At 45.9% G+C, this 23,993-nt stretch overlaps 1 protein-coding gene across 5 annotated transcripts in view; it reads left to right on the top strand.

The window, feature by feature from the left end:
* Positions 1–23,993, top strand: part of LOC126354868 (histone deacetylase 5) — a 595,379-nt gene that overhangs the window by 164,115 nt on the left and 407,271 nt on the right. For 4 of the 5 annotated variants that reach the window (XM_050004863.1, XM_050004862.1, XM_050004865.1 and 1 more), the window contains one exon: positions 2,413–2,477. The exons of the other annotated variant lie outside the window; for it this stretch is intronic. In XM_050004863.1, coding sequence (XP_049860820.1) covers positions 2,444–2,477 — 34 coding nt within the window. In that variant the 5' untranslated portion in view covers positions 2,413–2,443. The remainder of the gene's footprint in view (positions 1–2,412; positions 2,478–23,993) is intronic. 5 annotated transcript variants of the gene reach the window in all.

Raw genomic sequence — 23,993 nt, forward strand, 5'->3', positions numbered from 1 at the left:
GAGCAAGATGTATGAGACAGGCGAAATCCCCTCAGACTTCAAGAAGAATATAGTAATTCCAATCCCAAAGCGAGCAGGTGTTGACAGATGTGAAAATTACCGAAGTATCAGTTTAATAAGTCACAGCTGCAAAATACTAACACGAATTCTTTACAGACGAATGTCAAAACTAATAGAAACCGACCTCGGGGAAGATCTGTTTGGCTTCCGTAGAAATGTTTGAACAGGTGAGGCAATACTGACCCTACGACTTATCTTAGAAGAAAGATTAAGGAAAGGCAAACCTACATTTCTAGCATTTGTAGACTTAGAGAAAGCTTTTGACAATGTTGTCTGGAATACTCTCTTTCAAATTCTAAAGGTGGCAGGGGTAAAATACAGGGAGCGAAAAGATATTTACAATTTGTACAGAAACCAGATGGCAGTTATAAGAGTCGAGGGGCATGAAAGGGAAGCAGTGCTTGGGAAGGGAGTGAGACAGGGTTGTAGTACCTCCCAGATGTTATTCAATCTGTATATTGAGCAAGCAGTAAAGGAAACAAAAGAAAAATTTGGAGTAGGTATTAAAATACATGGAGAAGAAATAAAAACTTTGAGGTTGGCCGATGACATCGTAATTCTGTCAGAGACACCAAAGGACTTGGAAGAGCAGTTGAACGGAATGGATAGTGTCTTGAAAGGAGGATATAAAATGAACATCAACAAAAGCAAAACGAGGATAATGGAATGTAGTCGAAATAAGTCGGGTGATGCTGAAGGAATTAGATTAGGAAACGAGACACTTAAAGTAGTAAAGGAGTTTTGCTATTTGGGGAGCAAAATAACTGATGATGTTCGAAGTAGAGAGGATATAAAATGTAGACTGGCAATGGCAAGGAAAGCGTTTTTGAAGAAGATAAATTTGTTAACATCGAGTATAGATTTAAGTGTCAGGAAGTCATTTCTGAAAGTATTTGTATGGAGTGTAGCCATGTATGGAAGTGAAACATGGACGATAAATAGTTTGGACAAGAAGAGAATAGAAGCTTTCGAAATGTGGTGCTACAGAAGAATGCTGAAGATTAAATGGGTAGATTACATAACTAATGAGGAAGTATTGAATAGGATTGGGGTGAAGAGAAGTTTGTGGCACAACTTGACCAGAAGAAGGGATCGGTTGGTAGGACATGTTCTGAGGCATCAAGGGATCACCAATTTAGTATTGGAGGGCAGCGTGGAGGGTAAAAATCGTAGAGGGAGACCAAGATATGAATACAATAAGCAGATTCAAAAGGATGTAGGTTGCAGTAGGTACTGGGAGATGAAGAAGCTTGCACAGGATATAGTAGCATGGAGAGGTGCATCAAACCAGGCTCAGGACTGAAGACCACAACAACAACAACGAACATGGATAAATGCAAGCAAGTACGTATACCAATGGGAAAGAAGCTCTTGTACCTTATTACAAAATTACCGGTGAACTTGTGGAGTAAGTCACACTGTTTACATATTTAGGGGTAATACTAAGAAGCGATATGAAGTGGGACGATCGCATATAGCCATTATTTGGGAAGCTGATTGGAAGACTTGGATTTGTTGAAAGGGTTCTAGGAAACTGTGGCGCATCTGTAAAGGAAATCTCGCACAAAATCCTAGTGCGACCAGTTTTATTGTTCCTGTGTGTGTGTAGGGGTGGGGGGGGGGGGGGTGGGGGGGGGGGTAGAGGCCATGCTAAAGTGTAACGGGAATGCTCACGCAACTTAAACATAAACAAGAACCTTTCATGAATTTAGACGTCCAATATTCGAGCAAAACTGAACGGCAGTTCTGCTGCAGCACGAAAATTAGGTGAGGTAAATTAGGGAGTGCGCCGGCCGTGGTAGCCGAGCGGTTCTAGGCGCTTCAGTCTGGAACCAAGCAGCTGCTGCGGACGCAGGTTCGAATCCTGCCTCGGGCATGGATGTGTGTGATGTCCTTAGGTTTAAGTAGTTCTAAGCCTAGGGGACTGATGACCTCCGCTGTTTAGTCCCATAGTGCTCAGAGCCATTTGAACTATTAGGGAGAGCGCGGGTGGAACAGCAGAGGAGTTCGCGAATACTCGTGCGGAGTACGCACGTGTAATAGCGTTCTAGTCCTGCTCTGCAGGGCGCACAACTCTGTGGACACTGCGTTATTCGCCACCTGGGGGGAAAAATCCATTTATCTGATTTACAGTGCTGTCTGTGTTCGATGACATTTCATCGCAATTAATTATTGCTATCTTTCTTTGACATATGTTGTTCTAGCAGCCATGTTCGCACGTTCGCCTGTGAAAGATGATCTGTTGCACACTCGAGGCGTTGAAAATATTTGTCATGTTTGGGGCAAGCAACAGTGCGCGGCTATTACGCCTGATAAAGGTGGTGACAATTAGCAGAGTGATGTGTGTTTCAGGTCATGCGTCGGATAATGTGACGTCAGGGACATGTCCGCCAAGGACGACGACAACAGCGCCAGTGGTGAGTACTAACCACACTAACTTGCCGTAATTAATAACGACTTCCGGTATACGCTTGCGTTTTACAGCTTTGCATAAGGTAAGTAATGGCAGTCAGTACAGTTCGCATACTTTAGTAGCTTACAATTGAACCTTCGTGTATTATATTGTACTACCTCCTGCACAACACCAAGAGGAACTAATGGAACATCAGTGAAATTTACTCCGTGAAATAATTAAATGAGTAAGGCAGTAAAATAATAGTGCAAATCTAAGGAGTGCTTAGCGATAATCATCTTATGGTGATTATCTTCAGAAAGCTCTCCCTTTTTCACTTCGTGTCTGCTCGAACAGTTGATATATTTTGAGGATTCCACTGTGAAGGCGGAGGGGCAGGAGACATGACGTCTTGTTTTTCTCCGTACACGCTTACATGTTTCTATGATACTACACCATTCTACTGTGAAGCTTAAATACATGAGTATACATGCATGTTACCAAAACCATCACTAGATTCTCAAAAATGTTTGACCAAAAGCATATACCTCAAGAGCACATTTCTTTGTTCTGTCTTCCTGTCTTGTACAGTATTGACCTGGTACTTTTTCACTCATTTTAAAGTGACAAATTGAGTAAAAACATAAACTCACGTGCACGATTTGACATTATCTGTTGAAAGTTGTGTCTGAAACACCGTACTGCTTCAGTACCTCGGTTGGTGATGTGTGTAATATCCCTGCGCAGCCCTTTTTTTATGAGTGAAGTGGTAAGACTCGGGACTATCATTCGGCGGGACAGCGGTTCAAATACAGTCTATATATTCAGTGATATCTTAAGGCTGTGCATGATTCCTTTCTATATGTACATCAATACTCCGGAATCTATTTACGGCGCATGGCGGAGAGTACCCCGTACCAACACTTGTCATTTCCTTTCCTGTTCCACTCACAAATACAGTGAGGGAAAACGACTGTCTGTATGCCTCCATATCAGTCCTAATTTCTCGTATCTTACCTTCGTGATGCTTACGCGCATTGTTTGTTGGGGGCCAAGGGAATCGTTCTGCAGTCAGCTTCAAATACAGGATCTCTAAATTTTCTCAGTAGTGTTCCTCGAAAAGAACGTTCCTTCTCCCCAGAGATTCCCATTTGAGTTTCCGAAGCACCTCTGTAACATTTGCGTGTTCTTCCAATCTACCACCAACAGATCTAGCACTCTTCCTCTGAATTACTTCGATGTCTTCCTTTAATCTGACGATGGTAAGAATCCCAAACACGCGATACTCAAGAATAGGTAGCACCAGCGTCCTATATGCGGTCTCCTTTACAGAGGAGCCACACTTCCCTAGAATCCTCCCAATAAACCGAAGTATACCACTCGCCTTTCCTGTCACGATCCCCGAGCGGTTCTAGGCGCTACAGTCTGGAACCACGCGACCGCTACGGTCGCAGGTTCGAATCCTGCCTCGGGCATGGTTGTGTGTGATGTCCTTAGGTTAGTTAGGTTTAATTAGTTCTACGTTCTAGGGGACTGATGACCCCAGAAGTTAAGTCCCATAGTGCTCAGAGCCATTTGAAGCATTTTGTCACCATCCTCACATGCTCGTTCCATTTCATATCGCTTTGCAACGCTACACCCAAATATCGCAAATGACATGTCTGTGTCAAGCAGGACACTACTACTGCTGTATCCAAACATTATGGTTTTTTTTTCTCCTAGTAATCCGCATTAACTTACATTTTTCTACCTCTGGAGTTAGGTACCACTCATTACACCAACTAGAAATTGTGTCTTAAGTCATCCTATATCCTCCTACAGTCAGTCAATTTCGACGCCTTACCGTACACCACAGTATCATCAACAAACAACCGCAAGTTGCTGCCCAACCTGTCCGCCACACCATTTATGTATATAGAGAGCAACGGCGGACCTATCACACTTCTCTGGGGCACTCCCGACGATACCGTTGTCTCTGACGAACACTCGCCGTCGAGGACAATATATTGAATTGTATAAGTTAAGAAGTCTTCGAGCCACTCACGTAACTGTGAACCTATTTGATATGCTTGTACCTTCGTTAGCAGCCTGCAATGGGGCACCGTGTCAAACGCTTTACAGAAATCTAGAAATACGGAGTCTGCCTGTTGCTCTTCGTCCTTAGTTGGCAGTATATCATGTGAGAAAAGGGCAAGCTGAGTTTCACACGAGCGTTCTTTCTAAAACCGTGCATTCGTGGACATAAGCTTCGCGGTCGCAAGAAAACCTATTCCATACGAACTGAAAATATGGGTTGGGGTTGGACACAGAGGTCATCGGTCTCATCGGATTAGGGAAGGACGGGGAAGGAAGTCGGCCGTGCCGTTTCAAAGGAACCATCCGGGCATTTGCCTGGAGCTATTTATGGAAATCAAGGAAAACCTAAATCGGGATGGCTGGACGCGGGATTGAACCATCGTCCTCCCGAATGCGAGTTCAGTGTCTTAGCCACTGCGCCACCTCGCTCGTTGAACTGAGAATATGTTCAAGGATTCTGCAGAATACCTAAATTAGGGAAATTGGTCTGTGATTTTGCGTGTCTGTTCTTTGCTCCTCTTATACACAGGAGTCACCTGCGCTTTTTTTTCCATTCGCTGTGACGTTGCGCTGGGCGAGATATTCGCGATGAGTGCAAGATAAGTAAGGGGCCAATGCCGCAGGGCACTACTTGAAAAACCAAATTGGGGATTCCATCCGCACCTGGTGATCTAACTTGTTTTCAACCCCTTCAGTTGTTTCTCTACGCCATGGATGTTGATCACTATGTCGTCCATATGGGAGTCTGTGCGATGGTCAAACGACGGTAAGTTTGTACGATTTTCCTGCGTGTACGATTATTTGAAAGTGAAATTTACAACTTCGGCTTTCGTTTGGTTTTTTCATCTCCCACACCAGACTGGTTAACAAGTGACCGGATTTAGTACCCCTGCATTGAATCCGCAGATATCCCAGTCTATAGCCGGTAGGTTAAAGTGGCCCCCAACTAGTAATGCTATTGACCATAAATATCCTTCGGATGACTCTAGAACCGTCACAGCAGAATGGGGTAGCCCGTGAAAACATCCAACAATTCACTTAGTTTCACCCAGACCTGTTACACGCTACCAGATAACTTCACTGCCACACTCAACTTCGAGCTCAATAAAGACAACACTTTTGTCAGCTGCAATGAACAGTCTGTCTCTCCAGTGGTCTCTAATCTGTGTTTCCGATGCACGCTCCATGACTTGGTAAATATCTGAGAGCTTTCCACTTCGGGCTTGAGCCAGCTCTCGGTCCCGAGAATAATCTGAGCGCGAGAAGTTTCCTGGAAGGCAGCGAATTCGGGAACTTCGTTACGAATACTTCGACAGTTTACTAATAAAATTTTGACAGTCGAAGTGTCTTTACTCTGTACGCGGTCTGACTTCAATTGCTGCGTTTTGACTGGGGGGTGTTCACCAGAGTACCTCAAACTGCCATATAGTCTAAAGAACCACCATGTGCTCTCCATAAGTGCTCTGCTACCTGATTAGCTGCTTCCTTTGTGTAGTGACCCCTGACCTATCAAGGGGAGTCCTACGAATCCCCAAGTGATGACGTAGGTCTGCAGATTTGCAGCCAAGACCGTCACAAAGTCGGTGAAGTCTCTGGTTGAGAACCTCCACTAGGCTCCAAACCAAAGGACCCCGATCGGCTCTGGGAACGATGCCGTAAATTGCGAGCTCTGCTTGCACTCCCACGCGAGGCCAGCAGTCTCTACCACCTCCGCCAGCTGCTCGTATGAACTGAGATGGGCTCAGAACGAATGCGACAGGCGTCGTTGGTGCCGACGTGAGCGAGAACATGCAGACAAATGCGCCCTGCGCGCTAGATTGCCACAGGCCAAGGCAAGGCCACCTCCACATCTCGGGTGAGGCCCCCCGGCAGACATGCTGAGTGCACTTTGGCTTTCTTTCCACCATGAGCGCTATCTGCCACAGGGCCTCCATAATGCGCGTAACGTTGGATCCCCGATAGCTAGTAAACCACTTCTTCCGTGTACCTGCTCGGACCCTGCTGAAGGAGCGGCCACCTGTCCACTCACAGGGTGGGATGGGTGAGGCCAGGCGGCCAGTGTCTATGTTGGTCTTCCGCCTCGAGCGACGCGATCGCGTTACCACCCGCCACTTACTCTGCTGTGAGGGCGGATCCACCGCAAAGGGTACCGTAGGAGGTGCCTCGGTAGCAGAGCTCGTGGGCGAAATAAGCGATACCTGAGGTGTCCCATGCGACGCGCCAGATTCTTGGCACCACTACTACGCGAGCGGCAGCCTGAAGGTGAATGGCAGTAGCCAGAAGCGCATTCAGCTGTTAGCGAACTGTGACCATCTCCTCCTGCGTCCGCACATAGCAGGTAAACATTCTACCCATCCTAGGAAGACTAACCGAAGAAAAGGGCGCGACCACTTTCCTTGTACGTCCTCCGCCAGATGGAGTGTGTACTCCCTCTCTAATGATCTCGCTGTCGACTGAACGTTTGACGCTCATATTTCTTCTTTCTAAATCGCCGGAGAATTCTAAGAAGTTAACATGGACGTCACGTCAGGTCAAAAGCAAATTTCAGCTAAATGTTGCGGGTGGCTTGATCTGTGAGGAAACACAGTGCTTTATTAATGGTGTTAAAATTCATAAATTGTAATGTGCTGTATTGAACATAGTAGAAAAGTAATCACAACAACATTTAAAGTTAACGTATTTCACTACAGAACAGTCTAGATTCCATGTGTAATAGAATCTTTTCACCGATTACTGCGAGATTATCGCTAAGACTTGTTTGAGGGCAACAAAGTGTTTGCATGGAGACGGCGCCACAAATCCCGTATCGTTTCTCTACGTACGTGGATCAATTTGAAAAGCTTAACAGTACCGTGGCAAATATACTTGCACACAGGTTAGGAGGCTTCAGTTCTCAGTCATTCCATTCGCTTGTTACACCAAACGCAGGCGAGAGCGCCAGCCGCAGTGGCCGAGAGGTTCTAGGCGCTTCAGTCCGGAACTGCGCTGCTGCTACGGTCGCAGGTTCGAATCCTGCCTCGGGCATGGATGTGTGTGATGTCCTTAGGTTAGTTAGGGTTAAGTAGTTCTCAGTCTATGGGACTGATGACCTCAGATTTTAAGTCCCATAGCGCTTAGAGCCATTTGAGCAGGCGAGAGAAAGAGCATGTACTAAGTTTATAGATCTGTGGATGGACGTAGGCGTTGAGAACTGGTCTCAGTGTAAATGTTAAGAATGTCAACATTTCGCGCACTGTGTAAAGTTCCTGAGTAGTTTTTGGACTGTGACTGTAGTCGATTAAAGCTCAAACTGTGTCTGCAGGCTGGAATGATTCACTCGCAGCAGTAGTAGAAGTTGCAGCAGTAGCAGCAGAGGAACGCCAGCTTGCAGGTTCCTGTAGCCGCTGTCTGGCAATCCGGCGCGATTAGATACGGCGTGTCTCTCTCTCTCTCTCTCTCTCTCTCTCTCTCTCTCTCTCACACACACACACACACACACACACACACACACACACACACACATCCTCGCCAGTCCGACCAGTCCACTTCTAGAGGAGGTGAGTGACACCTAAGTCTCCTACCAACGGTGAAGTAGCTCACGTAACAGTCTGCAAGATTTTCAGCCTTGATTTTCTACACTAGTTACTTAGGACGGTGGAAATTGCGAAAAATGGGAATAATAAATCGTTTTGAATCCAAAAAAAAAAAAAAGCGAGTTGTTGGGCCTGCACAAATGTTGATCACAGACTATTGTAATGACAGGACATGTGTAGCATTACTTACACATAGTCAAAGAAGGACATGAGTTGGGCTCTCCAGATATTTCGTAAACAGTCCCAGTTATCGAAGCGGCAAATGGTAATATGCGAAGGTGAAAGTAATTTCGCTAAATTGAAGTGTTAGGAAGGCTATTTTGAAGGTACGAGGGCGATGAGAAGTAATAACTCCGAATTTTTTTCTTTGAAAACTCTTAAAGCTTTTAAAATAAAACAAACATTATTAACATTCTACATCTTCATTCTTAATGTCTACATATTTGATCTCCATATAATCAACCAGGCGACGAACACATTTTTTCCAACGAGACACTAGTTAGTTGATACCGTAACTGTAGAATATTTGTTGACGGAGACACAGCTTCATTACTATCAGAGAGAAGTACTCGAAGGATTTCTTTAAGTTTTGGAAACAGATGGAAAATCTGATGGGCCAAGTCGGAACTGTACGGAGGATGATCGATGACGGTGAACGCAAGGCATCGAACTGCTGCAGATATTGCAACGCTCGTGTTACTTTGCAAGTAGACAGATGAAAAACATAAAAGTATTACCAATTCAACAAATTACTTTCCCGTCTGCGAACTATTATTTGATGGACGCTGTTTACGAAGTACTAGAGGTGTCGAAAGTAGGTGGTTCCCTATGTATAACAAGAGGGTCCATGGTTGTAAGGAGGAAAGAAGATTATTAACGTCCCGTGTAAGCAAAAATTCTAATTGGGTGACAAAACCCGCTGCATTGATTTCAAAGAAAAAGTCGCCGTATTCGCTTTTAAGTGATTCAGGGAAATGGCAGAAACGTGAACCCGGATGGCCGAAGGAGGACTCGAACCGGCGTCCTCCCGATGTCTCAACGACTGCCGTTGGCAGCTGATTGCATGCCCAGGTCGGTGGTGGCGGGGACACAAGTTTGCATCTCCAGGACTTCTGCTCTATCCAGTTTTCCCTTATGTAAGTCACACGGTGGAACCAGTTTGGGACGGTATAGCAGTTATTTCACGACTTGCCAGCAGTATTTTTTTCGGCAGCACGAGCATCTTGTTAGTGCTGTGGAACAGGACGGTCGCTGTTTGAGACTGTTTAGGTGCACATGTTTTGGAGTACGCGTTATAGTCTAGCCAACGTGTTGCAGTCCCTCTCAGCGTTCAGCTGCTTCCCCGTCTTCTAGATGAGATCCTCCTACGTCAAGAAAGGGACTATAGGTCACTTTTGCACCTTTCGCTTAAGCGTGAGGTTGCTTTGGACGACGAAGGCACTCTGCGCTTAACTCTTGGTAGGCGCGGTCCAACTGCTGTCATTCGGTCTGGTAGCACGCTGTACTGGCTCAGACGAAGTTACCTTTCTGGGCAGCAAGAGTCATGGCTCATTTGACGCAGCCCACCACGGTTTCCTCCCCTCTGTCAGTCCCGCCATCTCAGAGCAGAAACTCCTCTTTGATGCCCTTCAAAATGGTTCAAATGGCTCTGAGCACTATGGGACTTACCATCTGACGTCATCAGTCCCCTAGAACTTAGAACTACTTAAACCTAACTAACCTAAGGACATCACAAACATCCATGCCCGAGGCAGGATTCGAACCTGCGACGGTAGCGGTCGCGCAGTTCCAGACTGAAGCGCTTAGAGCCGCTCGGTGACACCGGCCGGCATGCCCTTCCACCTTGGACTTTTACTACCACTTGTGAACGTTCAGTTTAATTCCTTCGTTGCTTGTTCGATGTACAGGTTGAACAGCAGAGGAGAAAGACCGCAACCTGCCTCGCGCCCTTCATGATCAGGGCACTTCTCTCTGGCTTTACCATTCATATTGCCCTCTCTTGGTTCTCGAGCATGCTGTTTATTACTCGCCTTTTCCTGCAGTGTATACCTATTTGTCTGAAGGTTTCAAGATATCTTCCAGCATCTTGACAGTCTAACTCAATTTAGATCAAGAAATCCCACGAGAGTATCTTGATTTCATTCAGGTCTTGCTTGCTTTCTCGAGTCTCCCTGACGCTTTACCCTTTCCCGAAGCCAAACAGATCGTCTCGTAACAAATCCTTCGTTTAAATAATAATAATGATAATTATAGTAGTACTGAGCACTGAGCTGAGCTGAGCTGGAAACAGCGGCAAGGTCTAGTCCAGACTCTGGACCGGGGCCGACACTCTGCAAAGGAGGACGAATCAGTCGCCTTCGCAGCTGCCCTGTGATGTTAAATTTTTCGCCAGTATTACGCTGCAGGTGGAAAGTGTTTCAGCGTCGTCTTAAATGCAACATGGTGTTGCTCTGGCGGGCTGACTCTTAAGCGATTCGGAACGCAGACGCTGCGGCTGCGATATAAGGCAGCTGGCAGCTGCGTTAGTGCTGTCTGAAGGGGCAGCACGTCGTCTGCCTCTGCACTGCACGAGAATATTTGAATGTTTAAAGCCACTTAACATTTAGTTTCATTAATACAAAAATGCTAATGTGCCTGAATTTACTTTTGACTTAACGTACGTTCTAGTACGTGGCGATTTGTTTTGTAACCGTCCTTATGGCTTCCCAGGTCGACGTATAAGCTGTTGCATTGCGAACAGCACACGCATTGTAAATATGTAACAGTGGCACTCTGCATAATATTCTTAATGTCAGTTTGTGCGTCAAACTCGATGTTTATTGTTTACAATGTAAAGATTATCCATTAAGGAAAGATATAAAAATATAATTCATTTCCTGTTTAGCTAAAATTTTAAATGTGTAAACGACATGTGTGAACGTGCAACATGCCAATAACATTCTTCTACTCTTTTTTCCTCTCTTTTTGTCTTAACGACTGGAAGCAGAAATTTTAATGAAAAGTTATAAAGCCATCGGAGTGCATGTATAAATTAAATAAACTAACAAATTTTAAAAAATTGAGTAAATCTGCAATAGTCACTCATGAGCATCAACACAGACACGCTGTGTCTAACACTAAGTACAGCTTACCTATTTCTAACATTAGGTACAGCTTACCTATGTTACATACTACGAACGAAGGCAACAAAATGGACTTCATAGAAGAACTAGAAATATATATTCACATCCTTAGTTGACCGCAACATATTCTAACATCCTAACTGCTATCGAAGTAAAGGAACAGGACCAGTAATCAGCACATTCGGAGGAGCCTAATAATAAATCGTTTAATTTTTAACACTTTCTACCAAGATCTAATTTACATATACCTATATTCCAATTAAACTATTTATGGTGATGTCAGTAAATGGTTACGTAAATGTAAACATTAACGTTGAGCAAATGTGTTGTCCGTATCCCACGCTGCACCTTTTTTTAATTTTGTATTGTCCTCAACTAATTTATAAACTGTAATGGTCATCAAAAGTTTTTTGTATATAAATGTGTGTACACACATGTATAATTTACACGTGAAATTCTCTGAGACATTAAAACTGTTAGCCGGACCGACACTCGAATTGTGAATCTTTGCCGTTAGCAGGCAAGTTGTCTACCGACTCGGCTACCCAGACACGACCCTTCCTCCTTCCTCACATCTTTGCTTTCACCCTTACCTCATTTCCTACCTTTCGTACTCCACATCTGTAATCTTCCAGGAAGTTTCACTTCAGCCCACAGTCCACTGGAGGGTGAAAATGTCATATATCCCCCAGACTGTGGCTAAGCCATGTCCCCGCAATATCGTTTCTTCCAGGAGTGCTACGGCGGCGAGTTTCGAAGGAGAGCTTCTGTGAAGTTTGGAACGTAGGAGATGCGATATTGACAGAAGTAAAGCTGTCAGGACGGGTCGTGAGTCGTGCTCTGCTAGCTCAGTTGGTAGAGCACTTGTACGTGAAAGGGAAAGGTCCCGAGTTCGAGTCACTTTCTGGTACACAGTTTTAATCCGCCAGGAAGTTTCATATCAGCGCACACTCCGCTGCAGAGTGAAAATTTCATTCTTTATAGATCAACACTGATGACTTTTTAATATTTCGTTAAAATGTGTGACCCTCAAATTGACAATGAGAATATTAAGAAGTGTGCCACTGTTATATTTAAAATAAGTATGCTGTTCGCAGTGCAACAGCTTATACATCGGCCTGGAAGGCTATATAAGGAGCATAACAAAACAAATCGCCATCCAATGGGAGATACGTTAAACGTATTTAACTGATTAACCTTGTATCTAAATAAATGCAGGGACACGAGCATGTTTCTTCCAAATGAAACTACATGTAGACTGGTTCTAAATATTCAAATATTCTTGTGCGGTGCAGGAAAAAACGAGATGCTGCTGAGCAAAACATCATCGTAATTGGAAGTGTCAGCCAACATCCTACCCCACGCAGAGAACGAAGGTTTCAGCTGAACCTGGTGCACCACTGACCGTTGTGATTTATCGGAAGGCAAGTTGGCGAGAGGTGGAGCAGCACAGCTTGGCTGTTTGTGGGAGAAGAGCAGTGTACAGGCGTGGCAAGAATCCGCCCGAGTAGAGACGTGGAGAGCTCGCTGCAGTCCGCAAGACATTCATCCACCAGCGCAGACCAACGTGGGAAGGCTTTATCGTCAGTGAGACGGGAGTTTGGATTTTTTCTCACCTCTGTAAAGTCGCAGTGTGATGGAATTACCTGTTCTGCGTATCTCTCGGCGTTGACATTACTCGTCTAACCGTCAGCAAATACGTGAAGCCCTTGGTGCCGATGCAAGGCAACCCGCGCCCACGGCTAGTCTGCTGTCTTCCCACCGAGCTGCCCGTCTCTCTTCTCTACACCCCAGTGTGCAGCGAGCAAGCATTCTCCAAAAATGGTCGAGATTCGTCTGTGAAAAGCACGACAATGCATTAATTTCTGTCCCTCTCTCGGCATGAATGAAAGTAGTGGACTCACTAATGTTTGCCACTTGGTCTGCAACACACGGTTTAGGGTCCTTCGCGCGGACGGTTATTTTGATCGATAATATGAGGTTCCTCCAGCAGGAATGGCTGGCATTGTCAGACAGTGGTCCACTGTTGTCCGTTGTAGACTGAACCTGGGCGTGCATGTGGGCGTTGTACGGTATGTACTATGCCGCACTCACACACTAGTTCGAAAATCACGGAAGGCCTAATTCTGGCCTCTCGAATGCGACACGAAATATGCTGTAAATGCACGACGGAATGTCTCCATTTCTGCCCTACGTCCAGCTGTGCAGCAGAGGAAACGTTTATTGCGGGACTGGGAATGTCGAGAGGGGACAGAAATAATAGCTTTTGTAACACTTATTTTAGTTTTGCTCGTCTGTGGGGAATACTTAGAAGGTTACATTGACAGAAAATATAGAGAAGATCCATCAAAGAGGGGCGTGTTTTGTCACGAGATCCTTTAGTCGGCGTGAGGGCGTTAGGAGGTGGCTGTCGACCTCCAGTGCCAGACACCACAAGAGGGGGTTTGCGCATCAGGGGAAAGTGTTCTGCTGGAACTAACGGAGCGTTACGTTTCAGTAAGTCGGGAAAGATATTCCCTCCACCCACATACGTCTCGCGAAATGACGACGAGAAAATCAGAACAATGACAATTCGTACGCAGATTCTTCGACAGTCGTTCTTCTGCTGTAGACTTCGCGAATGGTACAGGCAAAGGGGGAAGTGACATTGGTGAAGGAGCATCCCACTCCACACGCCATCAGGTGACTTGCGGAGTATAGATGTAAACGTAGTTGTTGGCTTCTCGGCTTTTCTATCTTTATTTTCACCTTTTCCCGCGTGCGCTTAACGGTCGACGTTACTTATTGCATTTCCTGCTAAAGCTGTCATTTGCGGCTTCTGAAGATGCAGGTTAGTTCAGGTGTCGAAATATTCTGAATGAATGAAAGTAGTGGACTCACTGGTGTTTGCCATTTGGTCTGTAACGCACGGTTTAGGGTCCTTCGGCGGACGGCTACTTTGATCGATAATTTGAGGTTCCTTCAACAGGAATGACTGGCACTGTCAGACAGCTGTCCACTGTTGTCCGTTGTAGACTGAACCCGAGCGTGCATGTGGGCGTTGTACGTTATGGACTAGCGGTACCACTGCGCAAGGAGGACCCGTCTCCCCGTGGTCGGCGTTTTCTGCTAACACAGGAGTGGAGCCCAGCCTTGGCACTGTCCTCACTCGAGTCGTGATTGTGGTCGTACATCTCGATGGAGCCTCGGAACCAGTGGGTAATGCCGGAACATGAGATTCAGCCCACCCAGTCATTTCATATCGTATAACGGAACGTCGCCCTGCTGTTAGATCGACCCTTCACCCCGGTGCATACTGCGTGCTACTGGGTAAATTGCCGATGACGCCTTGAGTGGGTCCCGTTTGTCTTTGGCCGACTCGAGGTACTCGCTGATTTCTTGGATTGGTGTGTGATACGCCTGCTAAACCCGCTGGGCAGAACCGGTAATACGATCGTGGAAAGGGCCAAAGGTTGAGGCCAGTTTCTCCTTCTAATTGTCATTTCTTGTAACGTAATAACCTTTACAACCAAAGCGGCACTTATCCGGCCGGACCTTTACCGAATGCAACTCTTTCCCGGCTGAAGGCCTCCAAACAAAAAAGCTTAACAAATCAACAAGATGAAAATCCAGTTGAATAGCAATAAAATAATTTAAAAGAAAAACAGCAAACATATGCAAAGTGCAATGCAAATGGCTGAGGGCCACAATTAGATTTCAAAATTTTAGAATATATTACCATATACTTTCAAAGGCAGAAGGCCAGAATGTTGAACAAAACAAATCATAAAAAGTCAACAAAACTGAAATTCAATTAAAGAGGCAAATAAAATAAATAAAAAAGGTATCACGGCTACGTGGAAAGCCCTAAGGCTAAGTAGATACAACATACATATGCAAGGTGCCATACCAATGGCTGAAGGCCACAATTAAGTTTCAAAATTTAAAATATATTACCATAATCTTTTAAGTGCAGAAGGCCGCAATGTTTAGTATTCAAAGATAAATTTAAAAATTAATTTTGCAAAATTTTTAAGGAAAAAAACCTAAGTCTTAAATTTATAGTAGCTGACAACAGATAAAAACCGGTGGCACTCAGAAGCCTCCAGGGAGGAAGGTCTGCCCTCCTTCACTTAGGCGAGACAGGTGGTGAGCCTAACTACTTGATCCGTTGGAACCCAACCAGGGGACACCCACGGACCGACCGACACAATGACTTGCTTCCCGTCAATCAGTATATGAGAACTCAAGTCGGAAAGGTTACAAACGTGATAATCCACAGTGGAGTATGTATTAGCAGTCAAAATTACAGTGTGTTTCAAAAATGACCGGTATATTTGAAACGGCAATAAAAACTAAACGAGCAGCGATAGAAATACACCGTTTGTTGCAATATGCTTGGGACAACAGTACATTTTCAGGCGCACAAACTTTCGCAATTACAGTAGTCACAATTTTCAACAACAGATGGCGCTGCAAGTGATGTGGAAGATATAGAAGATAACGCAGTCTGTGGGTGCGCCATTCTGTACGTCGTCTTTCTGCTGTAAGCGTGTGCTGTTCACAACGTGCAAGTGTGCTGTGGACAACATGGTTTATTCCTTAGAACAGACGATTTTTCTGGTGTTGGAATTCCACCGCCTAGAACACAGTGTTGTTGCAACAAGACGAAGTTTTCAACGGAGGTTTAATGTAACCAAAGGACCGAAAAGCGATACAATAAAGGATCTGTTTGAAAAATTTCAACGGACTGGGAACGAGACGGATGAACGTGCTGGAAAGGCGACCGCGTACGGCAACCAGAGGGCAACGCGCAGCTAGTGCAGCAGGTGATCCAACAGCGGCCTCGGGTTTCCGTTCGCCGTGTTGCAGCTGCGATCCAAATGACGCCAACGTCCACGTATCGTCTCACGCGCCAGAGTTTTCACCTCTATCCATACAAAATTCAAACGCGGCAACCCCTCAGCGCCGCTACCATTGCTGCACGAGAGACATTTGCTAACGATAGAGTGCACAGGATTGATGACGGCGATATGCATGTGGGCAGCATTTGGTTTACTGACGAAGCTTATTTTTACCTGGACGGCTTCGTCAATAAACAGAACTGGCGCATATGGGGAACCGAAAAGCCCCATGTTGCAGTCCCATCGTCCCTGCATTCTCAAAAAGTACTGGTCTGGGCCGCCATTTCTTCCAAAGGAATCATTGGCCCATTTTTCAGATCCGAAACGATTACTGCATCACGCTATCTGGACATTCTTCGTGAATTTGTGGCGGTACAAACTGCCTTAGACGACACTGCGAACACCTCGTGGTTTATGCAAGATGGTGCCCGGCCACATCGCACGGCTGACGTCTTTAATTTCCTGAATGAATATTTCGATGATCGTGTGATTGCTTTGGGCTATCCGAAACATACAGGAGGCGGCGTGGATTGGCCTCCCTATTCGCCAGACATGAACCCCTGTGACTTCTTTCTGTGGGGACACTTGAAAGACCAGGTGTACCGCCAGAATCCAGAAACAATTGAACAGCTGAATTAGTACATCTCATCTGCATGTGAAGCCATTTCGCCAGACACGTTGTCAAAGGTTTCGGGTAATTTCATTCAGAGACCACGCCATATTATTGCTACGCATGGTGGATATGTGGAAAATATCGTACTATAGAGTTTCCCAGACCGCAGCGCCATCTGTTGTTGACAATTGTAACTACTGTAATTTCGAAAGTTTGTCTGCCTGAAAATGTACTGTTGTCCCAAGCATATTGCAACAAACGATGTATTTCTATCGCTACTCGTTTAGTTTGTATTGCCGTTTCAAATATACCGGTCATTTTTGAAACAGCCTGTACACACCATGTTGGACAGCGACAACAGTTGAGGAAAGGACGCTGCCTGAAATTACGTTAGTGGCCAGGGCAGGTAACCAGAACTCCAAGGGCCACAAGACAGAAAATTCCACTTGTGCACTCAAATTGTAGTCGACCAAAATAGTTAGTTGCACCGCATGGCGGCTAAATTTCAGCAGTAGAAATACTCTAGAAATACTCGGTGTTGCTCCCAGGAAAACGTCCCCTACAGCAAACCACCGAAACGAACCACCACGACATGAATGTACGTGGCTTGGGTAGTTGAAACCACTACTCAACTTTGACGTCCTTGGTCGGTGAACCACGAAGCTCGTAGCGACCGGACAGCTCCACACACGCTCGACACTGCTCAGGGGCTGCCAGCGGCCCCAGCCGACTGCACCGCGCGGAGATAACTTCCCTCGACCGCAACAACCGTACCAGTGCCTCCAGACCCCCAAACCGTGAACTATACGCATCAAACCAAAGATGGTACAAGGCGCAAATATCGATCCACATCACTGCTGCCACACGTAAAAGGCAGAAGAACCACGACGTAACCGCAACAAGGGCGGGAAACCAAACACAGATAGACAGTGAAGTTCACGAAAACGCATAGCTGGGAGTGAGCACGGCTCAGAGTGTTTGCTGTCTTTATGCCACGCTTTCGGAGATTACCGCCGGTTCTGGGGCTGTATGGCCGTGCCTCGGATTTCTGCATCGATTACGTGATTTCACGGGCTGCTGGACCTTGCCACACCATGCGTGCCTGTCGTGGAATAACCATTGCTTCTTAGAACGCCAACGGTTTGCCGCATGTAGACGTTGTGCCTCGTGCCTGAGAAGCCACGGATTACGTATTGTTGTTGCGGGTGTTGCCAGGGTTTCGATAAAGCTACGCTTGTGCCTCGTGTGATGAACAGAGAGCTTATGGAAGTACCGGCCCGTGTGCGTAGCTTCCCGACACACGGTATAGCCCCGTATTGCGCCATTCCCCGTGGCTAGCGAGGAGGAAGAGCAGCAGTTCAACCTCCGCTTCCACAGTAGACCGAATGATGGCCGTAGCTGAAACGGAATTCAGCCTCTGCAAACGTTGCTTTTCACGGCTACATTCTGGAATAAATACTTCGCGGAGTTCTTGTCGCGTCACATTTGTCAGCCTCGACCTTTCGAAGAAGACATTTCAGTATCCCTTTTGCAGGCCGGAGTGGCCGTGCGGTTCTAGGCGATACAGTTTGGAGCCGAGCGACCGGTACGGTCGCAGGCTCGAATCCTGCCTCTGGCATCGATGTGTGTGATGTCCTTAGGTTGTTTAGGTTTAATTAGTTCTAAGTTCTAGGCGTCTGATGACCTCAGAAGTTAAGTCGCATAGTGCTCAGAGCCATTTGAACCAAGTACGCCTTTTGATACTTCAGTTAGCCGAGTCTTGTGACGGGGACGTCACGGCGTACTGCAATTTTTACGTGGTACGAGAGGTTACCAGGTGCAGAAGTATGAAACCGGAGCTTCGCTACAGATGGAGCTAGCCGTCAGTGTAGGGCCTTTGAGACCGCGTCAGCAGCGCCATCTGCTTCCTGTAACGGCTGACGACAAATGTCAACACACAGTAACCCAAGTTCCGGACATCTGTGTGTGTTTTCAAACTCGTAAACATATAGATTTTTGTGCCTACGAACTACGATTTGCGGACAACATTGGTTTTCTGTTATCATTTGAAAAAACTGCTGCAGAATTGCATCGAATGCTCGTCGAAGCTGTCGGCGAACGCGCTCTTGGGAGAACGCAGTGTTTCGAGTGGTTCATAATTCAAAAGTGGTGATTTTGAAGTGAGAAACAACGAGCGTGGGAGCGGGAGACCACTGAAAAAGTTCAAAGACAACGAATTGCAGGCCTTGTTAGATGAAGATGATACTCAAAATCAACAGGAACTCTCCGAACAATTGTTCAAATGTGTGTGAAATGTTATAGGACTTAACTGCTAAGGTCATCTGTCCCTAAGCTTACACACTACTTAACCTAAATTATCCTAAGGACAAACACACACCCTTGCCCGAGGGACGACTCGAACCTCCGCCGGGACCAGATGCACAGTGCATGACTGTAGCGCCCCCAGACCGCTTGGCTAATCCCGCACGGCCCGACCGATTGGACGTGGCGCAAAAAGACGTTTCTCTTTGGTTGAAAGGTATGGGAACTGTGCAGAAAGTGGGAAAATGGGTTCCGCGTGAACTGAATGAAAAACGGCAAACAAATCGAAAAGCTACTTTTGCAGTGCAGCTCGCCGGACTGAAAAGAAAGTTGATTCGTTTCTTCATCGAGTAGTGGCAAGTGATGGAAAATGGATATATATTGTGAATCCAGGCAAACCAGCTCTGTATTCAGAATGCTGTCATCTATTATGAACTGCTAAAACATGGTGAAACCGTTAACACTGATCGCTGCCAACAGCAAATAATCGATTTAAATCACGAAAAACGAGTGGATTGTTCAAATGGTTCAAATGGCTCTGAGCACTATGGGACTTAACATCTGTGGTCATCAGTCCCCTAGAACTTAGAACTACTTAAACCTAACTAACCTAAGGACATCACACACATCCATGCCCGAGGCAGGACTCGAACCTGCGACCGTAGCAGTCGCGCGGTTCCGGACTGAGCGCCTAGAACCGCGAGACCACTGCGGCCGGCAAAAACGAGTGGAATCTGAAAAAAAAAGGCAATACACAGTCATATTGATCCATGATAACGACGCATGATAAATGCATAACGGGTCGGGGGAACGTTCGAGTCGTTCAATTGCGAAATACTAGGACATGCGGACATCACACACATCCATTCCCGAGGCAGGACTCGAACCTGCGACCGTAGCAGTCGCGCGGTTCCGGACTGAGCGCCTAGAACCGCGAGACCACCGCGGCCGGCAAAAACTAGTGGAATCTGAAAAAAAGGCAACACAAAGTCATATTGATCCATGATAACGACGCATGATAAAAGCATAACGGGTCGGGGGAACGTTGCGAAATACTAGGGCATGCGGCTTATTCTCCACGCTAGGCTTCGTCCGATTATCATCGGTTTGCATCAGTGGGACACGCTCTCGCTGAAAACGCTTAAGTTCGTATTAAAATGTACGAAAATGGCTCGCTGACTGCTTCGCTTCAAAAGAAGAACTGCCCTTTTTTTGCCATTCGTAGCGTGCCGGAGAGGTGGAGGAAATGTATAAATAGCAATGGAGATTATTTTGAATAAATTATTTTTTATCAGTTTCAAACAATAGACGTGTAATTATTGCAACCAAATTCCGGTTTCATACTTCTACACGTGGTAAGTCGATGTCTGTGAGTGCTGGACATTGGTGGCGATGATGATTTCGACAGACGGTGGAAGACTCTCTTATTTATCTGTTGCCTTTCGAGTTGGAGCACTCGGTTCCCCGCACCATCGAGGCTGTAGTCCCTATCCTGACTAAAGTTGCAGCTACAGGTTGTGATCTGAACGGCTTTTTAATGGCAGAGTCCCAGTAGGTAGATGCGCGGGATAGTATTTCCGTTTCGTCAAACAAATGAAATAGTCTTTACCGAGAACCTACACACACTGACCTGTACCTCAGCGCAGAAAGGTTTCATCATCAGCCAATAAGAAAGCAGTTCTAAATAAGCTGATACACAGAGCTGAAACTGTCACTGTCAAGGAACAGCTACATTCCAAGATCATACATCTAAGAAATGGCTTTAGCGATCGAAATATTTAATTATATGTGTGTAAAAACGAAAACACAGACACAGTGAATCATCATAAGATGATCAGTCGATAGCGTTCGTTCCTTTCTTCGCAGTTAGAACAGATAAAAGAGGCAGAGTCCTGGGGGCAGATACGGTATTCACTCCATTTTCCGGCCACTGGAGGAAGTTAAAGAGGCGTTGCGCCCAATAAAAAGACAGCGTTGGTGTCGGTGTTCCTTACATCTGGTGATCTTAGTAGCTGTTCCATTGGTGAAAAGGATAAGACGACGATTTCAGAAGGCTGCACGCAGCTCAGACGTCACTATAAGTACGATCGGACACAGTCTCATTAAGAAATATACGAGTATGTTTGATAAAACAGAAATATTGTCCCATACATCTACTGTCAGAAAGTCGTTCCTCAAAGTATTTGTATGGAGTGTAGCATTGTGTGGAAGTGAAACATGGACAATAAATAGTTTGAACAAGAAGAGAATAGAAGCTTTCGAAATGTGCTGCTACAGAAGAATGCTGAAGATTAGATGGGTAGATCACATAACTAATGAGGAAGTACTGAATAGAATTTGGGAGAAGAGGAGTTTCTGGCACAACTTGACAAGAAGAAGCGGTCGATTGGTAGGACATGTTCTGAGGCATCAAGGGATTACCAATTTGTATTGGACGGCAGCGTGGAGGGTAAAAATCGTAGAGGAGGACCAAGAGATGAATACATTTAGCAGATTCAGAAGGATGTAGGTTGCAGTAGTTACTGGGAGATGAAGGAGCTTGCACAGGATATAGTAGCATGGAGAGGTGCATAAAACCAGTCTCAGGACTGAAGACCACAGCAACAATAACAACATCATCTACTTTCTGGGATTCTGCCGTCAAAAAACGCATTCAGATCAGAATATATAGATATAACTTTAGCCGCTATAGCAACTACAGCCTCGATAGTTCGTGGAATAGGGTGGTGTATGCTAAGGGGAAACACAGAAATAAATGAGTCGTACACCATCTGAAGAAATCAAGGTCGTTACTATGTTCTGCAGTCACTAGCATCGACTTAATCTCGGGTAGCATGTGCAACTTGCATTATGCCGTGACGTCCCCGTGACATAATTCGGCCGACTGGAGAATGCGTTGCGGCGTACTCGAATGTCTCTCGAGAAAGTCGTCGAAAGCTCGAGGTAGCTCTTTATTCGCACGAAGTAATGGCCGCTATCGACAGGGGATCTCAACTTGATTCCGTATTTCTAGATTTCCGGAAAGCTTTTGACACCGTTCCTGACAAGCGACTTCTAATCAAGCTGCGGGCCTATGGGGTATCGTCTCAGTTGTGCGACCGGAGTCGTGATTTCCTGTCAGGAAGGTCGCAGTTCGTAGTAATAGACGGCAAATCATCGGGTAAAATTGAAGTGATATCAGGTGTTCCCAGGGAAGCGTCCTGGGACCTCTGCTGATCTATATAAATGATCTGGGTGACAATCTGAGCAGTTTTCTTAGGTTGTTCGCAGATGATGCTGTAATTTACCGTCTAGTAAGGTCATCCGAAGACCAGTATCAGTTGCAAAGCGATTTAGAAAAGATTGCTGTATGGTGTGGCAGGTGGCAGTTGAAGCTAAATAACGAAAAGTGTGAAGTGAAGTGATCCACATGAGTTCCAAAAGAAATCCGTTGGTATTCGATTACTCGATAAATAGTACAATTCTCAAGGCTGTCAATTCAACTAAGTACCTGGGTGTTAAAATTACGAACAACTTCAGTTGGAAAGACCACATAGATAATATTGTGGGCAGGCGAACCAAAGGTTGCGTTTTATTGGCAGGACACTTAGAAGATGCAACAAGTCCACTAAAGAGACAGCTTACACTTCACTCGTTCGCCCTCTGTTAGAATATTGCTGCGCGATGTGGGATCCTTACCAGGTAGGATTGACGGAGGACATCGAAAGGATGCAAAAAAGGGCAGCTCGTTTTGTATTATCACGTAATAGGGGAGAGAGTGTGGCAGATATGATACGGGAATTGTGATGGAAGTCATTAAAGCAAAGACGTTTTTCGTCGCGGCGAGATCTATTTACGAAATTTCAGTCACCAACTTTCTCTTCCGAATGCGAAAATATTTTGTTGAGCCCAACCTACATAGGTAGGAGTGATCATCAAAATAAAATAAGAGAAATCAGAGCTCGCACAGAAAGGTTTAGGTGTTCGTTTTTCCCGCGCGCTGTTCGGGAGTGGAATGGTAGAGAGATAGTATGATTATGGTTCGATGAACCCTATGCCAAGCACTTAAATGTGAATTGCAGAGTAGTCATGTAGATGTAGATGCTGGGAAATGTGATTTCTGCTAAGTATTTACTCGAGAATTTTGGGTTGTCGGCATATTAAGAGGCTGTAATTCTTCAGGCTTTCCGGCGAAATGACGGCATGTCGGAATAGTCGGATCTTTTCGCGATCGTTGCATCGTTCTTGTACAATATTTGACCGCGCGAGTCGCTGTCTTCTCGGGGCGCTCCCCGCCTCAGGGGGAGCGAGTCACGTCGCCGAAATAACGTACGCGAACGACCGACAGAAGAGGTTGCTTCAGAAGGAGACTTTTCATTGTGGCGGAATGTGGGTAATTTATTGTCGATGCGGACAGCGAAGAGGATTCGTCCGTGGCGTGTTGGCGGCCGCGGAGTGGGCCCGGGCTGTGAGACGCGTGGCGGAGCCAGGCGAGGCGGTGGCGCAACAGGGGGCGGCGGGCCGGCCGGCCGCGATCGGCCCTGAGGAGGCGGCGGCGGTCGATACAGCGGCCGGTGAAGGCGGCGTCGGCTGCTGCTGCTGCTGCTGCTGCTGCTAAAACTGAAGGGTCGAAACGGCTCCGTACTTCAATTCCTGTTGTACTTTGCACTGTTGTCCACTACGCCCACAACTTCTGTACAGCGTTCCACCTTCTCCTGTTGCGTCTCTCGCCATTTCTTTATTTTTTCTGCCACTGATTTAGGAACGGATTTAGAATAATCTAGTTTTCTTAGGCTGGCTTTATTTTTAATTTTCATTTAAAACTCGAGCTGGTCAAAGCAAAATCATGTGTCCCATAATGAAGTCAAAATTTTCCCTAAGACGAAATAATTAATTTTCCGCAGCATTACAATTATGTCAACTACAAAGATCCGGCTAATGCTCATCTCTAATGGTAAGCCCCATTCCGCCGCGGTCAACACTACCAAAAACTTT

This window comes from Schistocerca gregaria, chromosome 3 (genome assembly GCF_023897955.1).
Source record: "Schistocerca gregaria isolate iqSchGreg1 chromosome 3, iqSchGreg1.2, whole genome shotgun sequence".
In the NCBI taxonomy this organism is placed as follows: Eukaryota; Metazoa; Arthropoda; class Insecta; order Orthoptera; family Acrididae; genus Schistocerca; species Schistocerca gregaria.